General features: G+C 38.4%; 1 protein-coding gene across 2 annotated transcripts in view; it reads left to right on the forward strand.

The window, feature by feature from the left end:
- Window positions 1-14,118, forward strand: part of CTNNA2 (catenin alpha 2) — a 448,404-nt gene that overhangs the window by 47,390 nt on the left and 386,896 nt on the right. For both annotated transcript variants that reach the window (XM_085059503.1, XM_085059504.1), the window contains exon 2: window positions 7,167-7,273. In XM_085059503.1, coding sequence (XP_084915629.1) covers window positions 7,172-7,273 — 102 coding nt within the window. In that variant the 5' untranslated portion in view covers window positions 7,167-7,171. The remainder of the gene's footprint in view (window positions 1-7,166; window positions 7,274-14,118) is intronic.

Here is a 14,118-nt window from a genome sequence, read left to right on the forward strand (position 1 = left end):
AGCAGCTGGACAAATGCAGATACAGGACAATGTGAACATCTGGAAGTCAGTGGGAATGTTCAGAGAGGTTCTTAATGACCCCAGATATTAATTGCTGAGGAAAAGTCAGCTGTGCTTCCACTGGGCTTTGTTTGAAACCAATCCTATTTCATGTGTTAATTATGGAGTTGGAAAATTGCACAGCTCCTTGCCCATGGTGTGCAGGCTTGTGGACTTTCCAAGGGGAAAGGGAGATTCTTCTCATCCAGTGAAGTTGTACAAGCTTTGGGCTGGTTGTGTAGTTCAGATAACTAAAATACTCTGATTAAGGTGCAGGAAAAATGTGTTGCACTTACAGGAACAAGAGCAAAAAGCTCTTAATTAAAGTGATGAATAATGAGATAATTTAAAGCTTAGTGAAAGAGAAATGTTTGTAGAGATGCTACTGCAATATTGCCATTCTGGTGAAATCAGCAGGGAAACAATCTCCTGAAAAAGCCAACCAAACTAAAAAAAAAAACCTCAAAATCCCCTAAAGCTTTGACTCTCCACAGGAAAAACCTGTAAATTGTTTCATTTGGAGGCAGCAGTGGTTGATCTGCCTGGAATAAAGAGTTCCCTCTCAGAGAAATGAAGAGCAGCTGCAGGGCAGTACAGAGGTAAGGTTAATTGTAGTTTCCAAGGATGAGGAACTGTAAATAGGATTCTTTCAGTGAAAGGATGACCCCTTCGTGCAGAAGCAGAAGCTTGCAAAGTCATGGTTAGGATTAAGTCCAAGAACTCTTTTTGAAGAGCTGTTGGAACTTGAGATACTAATTCTGTGTTGTAAGGAGAGCAAATGTGCTAATTTAAACCAGAGATGCTTAATACTTCTCTGCCCTTGTATACTCTGCTGGTATTACTGATGCCAAGTTAATACAGTGAAGAAAAATAAGTGAAATAGAAAAAGTGAATAAATGTTTGTTTGTTTGTTTTTTCCCTACAAGGTGTGTGATTAATGTTGCCTTAAGTAGAAGCAGGAAAAAGTTCTAAAAGTTACGGTTTTATTACTCAGAAGGAAGGTCATTTATGTAAATTCAGCATCTCTACAGCAATTTAACTGTCTTACTCAGATATTACTTTGCTATATGTAGAAATTTGCATCATTTGGGGGAAAATATGATGGAGAGAGAAGGCAGAGTGTAGGATCTGCACCGAGGACCTGATTTAAAATCATTTGGTTTCCCTGGGCTTGCAGCATGACCTTACATGAACCAACCTCCCAGCAGAGCTGAGCTGGGAGGCTTTGATCACATCCAGAGCTGGCAGAGGATGTTTATTAGGAGGTGTTGAGGAGCTGTGTGAATTCAGAGCGATTTGTGGGAAAATCTGTGGTTGTACAGAAGTGACAGGATGGTCTTTTGCTGAGGTTGTGGTACAGATTCCTTAACATTTTCTATTTCACTGAGTATTTTGGGAAACCCCCCTACCTTGGCTGTAAAAGTTACTCAGTGGAAAAAAGCATACTTGTGTAAATAATGCAAGATAAATGATTTGAATATAGGAATTTTATGTGTGGCTGTTTAAAACAACTTTCAAGCACTTTGCTTGCTTCCTTGGAGTAAATTACTTCTCACATGGTTCTACTTCTAATATTTATTAAAGCAAACAAATGTGAGCAACACCATTTTTCATCCTTCTTGGAGACAGCACTCCTTAAATCACCAAGCTCCTCATGGTGAACCAACCATTAGAAATTTAGGTGTTTTAAGAACTGGGTATTGGATCTAACATCCCCCTGGAGTGAAGATCTTCTGAACAATAAACTTCACCTGAGTGCTGAATGATGGGAGAGTCCAAACAGGGATTCACACCGTAGCTGTAGGTGTGTGAGCCCTTGAAGCAGAGTTATTTTTCTAAGCCATATAGTGGATAAAAACCATTTGGACACTGCATGCAGTTAGCTTTGCACAGAGTTCTGAGATCCATTCTCACTTTCTGGTCAAAGCAGAGGCAGCAGCAGGTCGGGCAGGTGGGTGGAGGTGGAACCTCTCTGTTGCTCCAACCCTTCCTCTGGTGTTTGCACCTTTCCTGGGAGTTTCTCAGGACCTCTTTGATTTCTGAAGGAAATTTCTGCCTCACATCTGAGGCAGGTTGTGGTGTAGGCTGCTGCCTTCAAGACCAAGCTGGTTAATGCGACTGAAAAATGTGAATCACTCCATCATTGCCTTTTTTTAGCTTGCTGGTTTCTTTGTTGGGGCACTCCATGGTCTCTGTCCCCCTGGCTCTGTTACCAAGGCAATCCTCCCCTTGTAAAGCCCTTTTCCCTCCTTCCTTGGTAGGTTAATGGTTAAAAATCTGAGTTTGCATCATGGGCTGCTTCCATTTAGGAACTTCGTTTAGTTGAGGCCAAAGCAGAATCTCACCCCACTGTGGAGGTGGAGGGTTAGCGCAAGGGGAGAGGGCTGTGAATCCACAAGGAAGTTGAGAGCTTAGAAAAGCTCCAATTAAAAATTCTCTGCGTGGTTAAGCTCGGGAGTGGGGCCTAAAGGTTTAATTTGCCTTGTTTTTTCCTGCTGTAGTTTTAGGAAAGAAGAGAGAAGAGTCACATTCATGAAACAAAATAAATATGTCAAGAAGTTGTTTGAGTGTGGAGACAGATATTCCTTACAGTCCTCCAAACCATCCCGCTCTGTTTATTATTTTTTTTTCCTTTCTTTCTTCTTTCCTCCATTTTTTTAAGCAAGGTGCTGGGAACTGCCCGTTTGAACTCTGGTTGTTCCAGCCAGATCTGCTGGAGGCTGTCCTGGGCTGTCATTGACTAATGATAAGAGCTTTTATCTGCAGAAAGGCATGTTCTCTATTCCCTTTCCCACTGCACTTTTACTCCTCATTGTTAGTCTCTGTCCTCTTAGCATTCCCCCTTATTTCCTTTCCCTGCAATTGTTATGCACTCCTGCTTTTTGTCCTTCTGTCTCTATTTGTATTCTTGTGTGAGCAGAGACAGAGAATGGGCAAATGGGTTGGGAATTGTGCTGGAAAACCAGCCTCCCTCCAGTATCAGAGCTCTTGCAACTCCACTTTCTGCTGCTCAGGTCAGAGCAGAGGTGCAACTGCATTGCTCAATGCTGCAGATAAATGGAAGGGAATGGAGTCTTGGCTATAAATACCAGCAGGTTTTTATACATGTATTTATATATATATCACTGCAGCCCTCTGCCAGCCAGGTTAGCTGGGGCTGGGCTCTCCAGGGCTGTGTGTGTTAGCATTTCTGATGTCTGAGCTGTTTTCGCTGTGCTCAAACCTCTCCTGTACCTGTATGAACTAATCCAGAGCCAGCTTGTGCATCTCTAAATGCTGTTATGCTCTGTAGGCAGACTCAAGGCTATAACCATTCATGTGTTTAGATTTCCACCTCCCAGTGAAGCACACAAATGTCTGTGAAATAAGTCAGATTTTTTTTTTTCCGAGTCTGCCTCAAGAGCTTGTGTATCCTGCTGGAAGGAATTCCGTATTCCTCGCAGAAGTCTGTCTCCGTGCAGAGAGGTGTTTGTTTTGACGTGGTGCTCAATCTTCAGATGTGAACCAAGGAAGTGCAGGCTGTCTGTTGTTCAGTTTTTAACTCAGATTAAACCAGTCTGTGTCTGGAGAGGCTGCCCTGTCCTCCACCTCTGCTCAGAGCTTTGCTTGTCCCCTGAGCTGCCACAAACAGGGTGGCTTCAAAGGCAGGCAGGGAGCTGAACACTTATTTTCCTTCTGTAGGGTTTCATTAGTGTTCAGCCAGGTTCTGTTCCTGGTGGGTTCATAGGCCTGTTACCAAGGGAAAAGGATGGAAACATGCAGGAAGAGGGAGCTGGGAGATCAAGTGGTTTAAAGCATGCCTGGAAGTGCCCCATGTGTTAATCTGGACATGGGGCTGCAAGCCAGAGTGGGGACTGATGGGGGAGAATCACTTGCAAAGCATGTTTTCTTCAGTAATCCATATAAATGCCTTGAAGCATTAGGCATGAAAAATTTATTGTTAAAAAGTTAGTATTTTAACTTTACTAGTTGGATACATTGGCTGAATTACTATTATTTTGCCTTTTGACTCCTCTCAGCTTACTGACTTTCAACCTTGCTGGACATCTTTCTTTCACTAATGAATATGATTTTTTGCCTTCCAGTAGCAAATAGAGTGTTGGAAGTACAGACTTGTGCTGCCAGCATTGCCAACCTACTCTTGCCAGCTGATTAATCCTCCAGCTTTGCTATGAATCAGGTAGAAAGGGTTTTTTTATTTTATTCAGGGTGAAATATTTACCATCTGTCTTTCATGTCTGCATTGCAGATGTGAGCTGGACGAGCAGCTGGACGCCTGTTCAAGACTGGCAATGTTTATATTTCTAAAAAAATTAGCACTTTCCTTTGTCAAACATTGCTTTTGCTTATGCAGATTTTAAATATTTTTACTCTTACACTGATGCTGCAGCACAGAAATGAGCTGCAGTGTCACTTGTCAGCTTTGACCCTCAGGAAGCTCCTCTGTGTAAATCACAAGGAGTGTGGATCTGTTGGGGAGGAAAACAGGGAGTTGTAGTGTGACAGACAAAAAATTCCACATGCGGAATATTTTGGGTTCGTAGGATGTTCCAAAAAGTAAAATTATGCTGTGTGAAAAGGCAGCTGGTGGTGAGGGTGGTGTGGGGTTAGACTTTTGAGGGCTGTTTTGTAATGGAGAATTCTACTGATGTGGATTTTGGCTCTAGTGTAGGAATCCACTTGTTCAAGTAAATACTTGTTAGTATTTACTAAAGTAAATACTTATTTTCTTTACAGATAGGCTTTGAAGACAGACTGCCTGAACTGAGCTGGATAGAGACATTTCTGTACTGCTGTATGTAGGAAAAGCTAAAAGCTTAGAACAAGAGACATTTTGGCACATGCTCAAGGAACAAAAGGCAGTTAGGCAATAGAGTTCCTAAAATATATTCTTGAAAAAAGTCTGGAGCTAGTTTCAGGATTAGGACTGCAATATCTGTGTACTTCTATGGCAGTATTATTATAGCACTCTTGTATTTCCTTTCAGGGGAGTAGTTACAGCTAGTTTTGGGGAAGATTTGGTCAAATAGTGATAAAATATTCTTAGTATCCTGTCCTTTATCCAGCTGGGCAGTCCCTGTTCACCTGTTTGGTGTAGAAGTTCAGTGTAGAAATTGCAAGGAAGAAATATTCCATCTATTCATATGCAAACACTTGGGCAGGTAACTTCTTCTTCATTTTGTCATTTAAAATTGCTGTTGTGACAGCAGCTGAAGGAATGTTGAGAAAAACACATTAATTTGACTTTTTTTTTTTACTTATTTGCTGTTTTGGTGTAGATTTGACTGCCAATGAAGAACTGTCATAAATTTTTAATATAGCTTTTTCTTGTGTGTGCCCTTTTTTATTTGAAAGCAGTTTTATATTGAGTTCTGAAGAATATTTGTTTTATTTTTCAGTAGAGGTTGAACCTGAGGCCATGTTCTGGCTGTAACAACTGATCATCCAGGTTATCTTTAGTATCACCTGCATGATTGCCATCCATGGAAATAAATTTGCTTTTGTAGGCTCTGGACTGTGTTACAGCTTTGAATTTGCTTTTGGATTATGACAAGTGTATGCTTGAGTATTCATATTAATAGTTGGTGAGGAAAAGTGTTCCTAGTAAAAAGAAAGACTATGTGACACATTTGAAAGTATCATAACTCAGAATTAATCAATTAGAATAATTAGCTACTGATTTTTTAATCCAGAGGCCAACAGGAGTGGCGACCAACATTACATAAAAAAGAAACAGGCTCTGAAAGATAATTAAACATTGTCTGTTGGAAAAAATGATGACTCTCACATCAACCATGTTTACAGCAACTAGAAATTGTCTCACAGTTTTCTTTAATCACATCTGGGTGTTTTCAGCATTGTAAAACATTGATAAAACATGAAACCTGATGGATTTTGTGGAAGAGTAGAAACTGAACAATAGTGATTTGAGCACACACTAGATATTGTCTGACAATTCTGCTAATGGTGGTTTTATATGTGATTTACAAACACATTGATTAGGGAGAACTGATATGCCTTTCTTTTTGAGCAAGTGTTTGAACTCACTGAGAAGCTTTTGCAGCCTGTGAATGAATTTTTGCAGAGACTCACCAGCCTGTTATTGATTGGTGGTAATTACTCAAGACATTCTCCTGAGCAGAGCAGTAGAATTTATTTTGTATGTACTGGATAATGCTGCTAAGTCCTGAGTATGTACCTTGCTCAATTAGTCTTCATGAAGTGCATTGGGATTCAAGGAGCAATAGCTGAATTTTTTCTGATCTTGTTCCCTTAATTATTGGAAATTTATTTATTATTTATTGATGGCAATTTATTGCTCAAATTAGCTTACTGGTTAAAAATATTAAATTAAAATACTAAAGTTACCAAGTTAAAAATACTAAAATTGTTTTCTGGAGAAAACAATTTAAAGCTTCTGAGATATTATATACAAAGGGCTTGACTTGACTCTCACTTACACCATGTCCAATATGATACTACTGATTTGTCTTTCCCTTTTAAAGGTTCTCATGATATATGGGACTTTTTTTTTTATTATTTGAATTTTAAAGTAAAGGGAAATCTTGAAATCAGAATTACTCAAAATAAACATTTATTCATCAGATTTTTCTGTCTTCCTGGTTTTTATGGACAAGTTAATTTTGTGGCTTTGCTTGTCACTAAATACTTAAATCACTTTCCAGCTCAATGAGGTGCATTGAATGTCTCTTACAACCTGACAGCTGGACCTCTCTTTATCTGGAATTTCAAAAATGAAATCAACTGTCTAGAAAATTGCATGAAAACCTGAAATGGCAAATAAAATGACAGCAATTTGCTCTTGTCTTCAGTTTAGGCCTTGTTTAAGCTTTTAAGCCTAAGGTGGTCCAGAGAACCCATTTAGGTTTTAAATAAGTATTACTCTTCTTGAGGCAAAATCAAGAAATGCTTAATACTGTGATAAATAAGCATCCAGTGGATGTGGCAGTGATGAACCTTGAGTTCTTGGGAGTAGAGGAACCACCAGCAAGATTATGGAGAATATTTTATATATGGATATATATATTTATACTCTAAATAAATGTTGTGCAGTATTTGGATATGACACTAATAATTCTCAATCGGTGTAACTTTGTCTGTTCCAGGGAGTATGACTTCTGCAACGTCACCTATCATTTTAAAATGGGACCCCAAAAGTTTGGAAATCAGGACTCTCACAGTGGAGAGACTATTGGAGCCACTTGTAACCCAGGCAAGTAGCTTTGGTTTGCTTTGTTTCTTCCTTCAGCCTGATGCTGTATTTACTCTTTTAACATAATTATCTTAATAGTATTTGATAATAAAAACATGAGCAGTTTCTGTTCGTGATCTCTGTTGGAAAGCTCTGTTCAAACATGTTTAGAAGCTCTTGCTCTAAATAATTTACAGTCTCAAAGTATGAGCAGGAAAACAGTAGCAACAACTATTTGCTAATGTCTGTCTTGCAAAGCAATTTAGAAACTCATGAAACAGTCAGTCTAAGACAGGGATCTGACTGAGCACATGCTCCTGGTTTGTTATTTCCCCAGGAAAGACAGGTTCAAAATAAAACCAAAACCAAACCAACCATCCAAATTACAGAAACTCTTAAAACCTGATTCATTTTGTCCTGCCATCATTAGGAGTGTGTGTAGAGGTCTGGTGCCTTTCTATGCCGGAGTTGCTGTTCATAATGGGAAGCTACTTCTTTCCCATTCCACCAAAATGATGTCTCTGTATGGTTCCTGTGCTCTTTCAGTGAGTCACTTCCTAAAGAAATGACATCTGGTTGTCTTGCTTTGTTTTTGAAAAAGAAAACCAATTTATTTTTCTACAAACTATTCTGGACATGAAAGTTTCTAACCATGTGCACAACTTTACAGACTGGAGGCAGAGAGAGAATTCTTTCATTCCACATAGCTGGTGATAACATGATAATTAACTTCCATTACAAACCTTGATAATTTTGTTCTTGATACAAAAGACGGACTAAAATCTTGAATTCACGGTGGAACCTACTGAAAATGAGGTTACAAACTCTGTTGTTCTGGCACTGGTGTTGGCACAGCAAGTGAAGCTGCTGTGCACCAAACACTGTTGTAAACCCCAAGTTACTCTTGAGTCCTCTGTGAAGGAATTTCCTCTTTTCCTTTTGCTTTATTTTCCACTGCTTTGCCCAGAGAAGAGAAAACATCAGCCAAGAAGGGAAAGTACCACTGTAGCTTCACAGTTTCACCAGGTGCTGGGTTGACTTTGGGCTCAGCTACATCTTTCTTTGATAGCACTATTGAGCAAATGTAAATGAAGAAATTACAAACTGAACTTCAGGACATGGATTTCGTCAATGATAAAAACTCATGTTCCCAAGATTGTTTTTCGATGAGGAATAATGTATTTCTGTATTAGCAACGTGTCAAGGAGACTAGAGAAAATAAAGTGCTGTCAAGAGATGGTAGAGAAATGTTGGGCTATTTTATTCAACTTTTATGAATATTTCCATTCTGATTCCCTCTCTTGATAGGTTTCTGGATAACATGAATACATAAACGCCCCTTTTTGAACATGTCATTTAATTTCTTGTATTTAATTTCTTGTATTTTCTACTTTGATTGCAATAGAGTATGTTTGACTAAAGCATGTTTAATATGAGCCACGCAAACATAATCACGAAAGCTCCGAGTGATGAAAAATGTGTTACCTTCAGATTGTGTTTATCTGTTGCATTTTTAGCTGAGGTTATTCAGCTGCTCATTCTGTTTTTCTCAGATAAGTTAACGATCATCCCCAGTTTTAAAGACTTTTTATTTTTTTCCTGCCTGAAATTGCATTTGCAGTCTGGTCAAGTCAGGAATAGTCTCTTGTTTACCTCTGCTGGGGCTTCAATCACAATCTGCCTGTGCAGTGACAACCTCCATATGCAAGACGCCATGTGCACATTCCAGGGGCAGAGATTTGGATCTCCTCAGAAAACTTAAAAGCAATTTCCTTCCCCAAGAGAGAAAACATCTAATTTGAAACTTTATCTTGGCACGTAAATAAATAAACAAATATTTAATCCCATTTGCTTTCAGATCTGAAGTCCACTTGTGGATTCAAATGAGCTGCTTAACGAGGAGATCATAGAAATGGGAAGTTCTTCCATAAGTTATTGAAATAGGTCACTGGATAGAAGAGAGAGATTTAATGGCCACAAAATGCAACAGAACTAGGCTGCAAAAAGTTCCTGAGCAACCTTTGCAGGCAGTCCTATTTCCGTAGAATAATTCATGTTTGGATATTCAGTGTTCCCTCTTCTTCTCCAAGCTGTGCATGGTTTTGGGCAATGCTGGAAAAACTGGTTTAGGGCTACACAAGTTTTAGGGCTCTCCAAAAATGCTAATTTAGTCTTTTGTATCCAGGGAGTTTGATAACTTAGAAGTCACTGTATGTATAGGCACATGACTGACAGATTTCCAGATGATGGCATATCCACTGGTTTCTGCTGATACTTTGGAGATTAATACAGAAATGTGATGTGGGTTTGAAAAAGAACACCTCAGTAAGTCAGGGGAAGAGAATGGTGCATTAAAAGTGAATTTTAGACAAGCTCATTAGTGCTCCAGATGAGAAAATATGGATAACCTAGGAATTGATTTAGAAGAAATTATAAGACAAGAAGGTTGTCGGAGCTGGAGGCAAAAAAAAAATCCTAAAATCCATTAACTGATCATGAGAATGCATTAGAAATGACAGAACTGCATTTATTCTAGGAAGCCCTGAACTAGCAAACTAATTAAAACTTTGTGTGGCTGTCAGAGATGTGAGAGGATTGGAGCTTGCTGGCTTACCTGTGTTCCCAGTGCTTGTTGTCATGTTTGAAGAGTAGCAGGTCTGGCCTGTCACATCTTTCATTAACCTGCCATTGCTGAGATTTTCTAAGACATATGTGCTTGAAAAAATCATTAGAAATTCTTTTCTCCACAGCATTGAAATTACTAATTGAAATACGTTTCTTTTCTCTGGCTTTACTGTCACAATTAGCTAAAAGTGGAAGGTAATTGTATTTAGAGCTAATTGTGTTTTCTGGCTTTTTTTTTTATGATAAATCTTAAAACTTTTAATTCTATGACATTTTTATAAGGAAATATATAACGAAAACATATTCTCAAGGGTTGCTGCCTCTTACTCTCATCTTCATGCATAGTAACCCAAGGGGATTGCAGTTTTACTTGTTAGACTGTGGATTGTTTTCCTAAGAAAAAAGAATTACTTTTAAAGGAAGATTCTAACTGCAATTACATGATATTTTATGTGTAGCTGAAAAATAAGACTTTTGGAGGTTGTCTATAAGGAGTTGGGATATTTTTTGTTTCTGGTGGTTTTGAGTGCTAATTAAATACGTTATGAATACAATCTATATATGTTAAGAAAAGACAACAACCAAATAACATCCCATTATAAATCAGCAACATCCCTGCAATTGTTTTTTGGAAAAACACAAAAAAATAATCATATATGTACACACAGATGAAAAGATGGAGGAGCTGTGTTGAGTTTTTGAAGATGAGATATGGTCTTTTGCTGAGATTTAAATTTTCTAATGTCAGTCTGTGGTTCTTTTCATTAGTTTTGTGTAGGAATTCTAGATAGCAGTGTGGCTGTTTTACAGCTGTGCCTTTATTACCAGAGCCATGCAGCAGTTGTGCCTTTCAGGATCTTTAAATTTTTGGGCTGTTATTTATTATTGCAGAGGTTTAACAACAGCACAAATAATGGTGAGCATTCCTGTTGCAGATTGTTCATGACTGATTCTGTTTTCCTTCAGTGTGACACATTTTTGTCCTTCTGCATTTGCTGTGAAGAGACAGTTCTGAATTGCAGTGCATATTTTTTTGTGGTTTTTTCTCAATAAATTGAAGATGCCAGTTACAGCATCTAAAAGGAAGAAACAGTATATCATAAGGCAGACAAAAATAATTGATCAATGATTTTGCATTTTTTAAAATATAATAGCATCACTCAGTAAAATTAAGTGCTTTATACCTCTAAAATAAATAAGTCATTAGATAAAATTCCAGATAAACTACACGAAATAAAACTATGTAGAAAATCATCTTAATCATGGCTGATGTTACTGTTAATGAACTTGTGACTAATCCAGTCCCTTTTACAGTGTGTTTGGAAAATGGACAAATTTCTATATTGCCATAAAGAATACAACTGTACCCCCAACCCTTCCAGTTAATTGCATATTGTTTACATGTGGTTAAAGTTGGTTTTATTGTATTTTAACCCTAAATCTGGTGTGCTGTTTTCCACCAGAAATTTATTGATTAATATTGTCAGAGAGCTGCATCTGAACCACAGCTGTGCATGGATTCAGCTTTATTTTTGTAGGGTTAGTCAATGTCTCTGCATATTTCAAACAAGTTTGGGAGAAGTTGGGTAATGGAGCATTTTCTGCCTGATACTTGTTTTTGTTGCACTTGTTTTAGTAATTGCACAGAGTGCTTGAGCAATTTCTTTATTTGATAGCTGGATTCAGCTGAAGTTGTCATCAGGACAGACCTAAGGGAAAATGAATTGTAAAGGCTTATTTTCTCATCATTCGAGCTCAATTGAGTTGTAGAGTAAGGTCAATATTAGGTGAATATTACTTAATTTTTTTTAACTGAACAGGACTATTCTCCCAGCAGAGAAACTAATTTCTGTTTAAGCTCTTTCTGTCAGAACACTCCCAAATCTGTGGTGTTTGTGGGAGGTTGGAGTGTGCACCAGCCTTGCCTGGAATGGCAGTTCATGTCAGGGAGTGGAAATCGTATCAGAAAATGAATATGGAACTTTTTCCTCTCAAACAGAACTTTAAACATTTGTATGAAGTTATTATGTTGAGTAGGAGGAGAATCCTTTCTTTGTCCAGCATTATAGAATCATACAATTGTTTAAGTTAGAAAAACCTTCTAAGATCCTCTAGTCCAGCTGTTTCCCAGCACTGCCAAGGCCACCACTGACCATGTCCCCACGTGTCACATCCACAGGGCTTTTAAATCCCTCCAGGGATGGGGACTCCAGCACTGCCCTGGGCAGCCTGTGCTGCTTGACCGCCCTTTCAGTGAAGAAATTTTTCTTGATATGCAATCTAAACCTCCCCTGGCACAACTTGAGACCATTAATTCCCTCTTGTCCTGTTTTTGTACTATGGATCACTTAAAATAATTTCTGAACTGAGAACTACCAGGTGCCTTTTTACTTCAGGATGTTTTTTCAACCATTAGGTTCTGCAAGAAGCACTCTGGCCATCCCTGTTTCTCCTTTGCCATTGGATTCAGTAATATCCTTGCCTCTCAGCTCTAGTTGGGATCTTCTCAGCATGAACACTTTTTGTACTAAGAGAACCTTCGCTTTTCTATTTTTACTCCCCTGTTCTCGAAAGCTGCAGGGTATTTATAGCATGCAGTGTCCTGTAAGGTCTGGACCTTGTCAGTCTGTGTCTCCCATTTATTCACTGTTTGGAGGTGTTTATGGATGTGTTTGTACTTTGGAGTTTATGCATGTGCAGGTTGGCATTTGCAAGGGGGAGAATGAGGACTCAGAGGGCTTTAGGTCTCACCCATTACTTATGTTCTGCTTTTATGGAATAACAGTGCTTAACTCGGAGCAATGCAATATGATTGCTGCTTTTTCTTCTCTCCTGCTGCACAAACCAGTGTGGAAAGATGGTTAGAAAATTTGTCACTGGTGTATCATAGCTGGAAATGCAGATTGTGCTGGGAGTATCTTAGGTGTGCAGTGAGCTGTGACTGAAAAAGCTCATGGCTAAAATGAACTTGCTCTAATCTGTAATTATTTGTATTAAACGCTAGATTTTCCATCCGTTGGGTAACTCTTCAATTTGCTCCATCATTAGGCAATTATTAGTGGCTCAGGGTAACCAGAAAGTGTTTTTGACTTTGTGTGATGCAGACAAAATAATTTTCTTCACAGGATGGTTTGGTTGGAAAGGACCTGAAAGACCACCTTGTTCCAACCCCCTGCCATGGGCAGGAATGTTTTCCTGTAAGTGCAGAGAAAAATAGTGCAAGCAGTTTCATTGCTGGAGCCCAGGAATGTCCCTGATCCTGTCTCCATCCTGTATCCTGAAATAGCACCTTTGGAGCTTGTCTAGACAGCTTTCTAACCCAGTTCTATTCTTGCAGATGGTTTTCTGGCAGCTTTCATGGAAGACTTCTCAGAAAATGTTGTTCTTGCCTGGGATTTCCAAACTAATCGAGAAGATCAAACTAATTATTGCAGTGTCTTTCTTCTGCTCATGTCCTTGAAGATGTATAGAGAGGTCTAATGAAACGGAGATGAGTCTTTTTCATGCCCCCAAATCCACAACTCAGCAGGTTCTTAACAGTCCTGTTGATTTAATTTGGGTCATCCCTGTAGAAGGGGAACATCTGAAGGTTTTGAGGGAAAATTGGCTTTGGTTGCATTTTTAGATGATCCTTCCCAGTTTGCTCAAAAAGCAGTTATGTGTTTTGGGTTTTTTTCAGAATATCTTGTGAACTACCTGTCACTGCCAAAATTTCTCAAGGTCAACAAATATATTAGCAAATTACAATCATCTTCTTTTATGTTCAAAATGCTAATTAAAGCTGGAAAGGTATATCACCTTATGTTTTAAAAGATGATTGCATAGTTAAAACAGAGTGGCCTTGATACAAAATAAGTAATGGATTTTCATTTTGACTGATAAGCAAATTCTTGTTGATATCATAAACTTTCATTTACTCAAAGTATTTGACACATCTTTTTTTTCCCAGTGGTTAAATTAAAGACTTCAGAATTACTGCAGCAGATATAAGTGCTAATATAATAATTTATGTAACTCGAATAGTTCTAGGTCTAGGATGTTTTTGTCATATCCTGTAGTGCTGGCAACCTGAAAAAATGTTTTTATATTACTAAATGTGAATCAAATGTATTAAAATAATGTTAGTCACATACTGTATGAGCAGGGTCTTGGTATGGTTTGTTAAGCAGCAACTTCAAAAGAGCTCTTCAAATACCCAACTTAATGGGAGCTCATCATAACATGATAATAATATCCTTAAG

This window comes from Lichenostomus cassidix, chromosome 4 (genome assembly GCF_008360975.1).
Source record: "Lichenostomus cassidix isolate B80296 chromosome 4, HeHo_3.0, whole genome shotgun sequence".
NCBI classification, from domain to species: Eukaryota; Metazoa; Chordata; class Aves; order Passeriformes; family Meliphagidae; genus Lichenostomus; species Lichenostomus cassidix.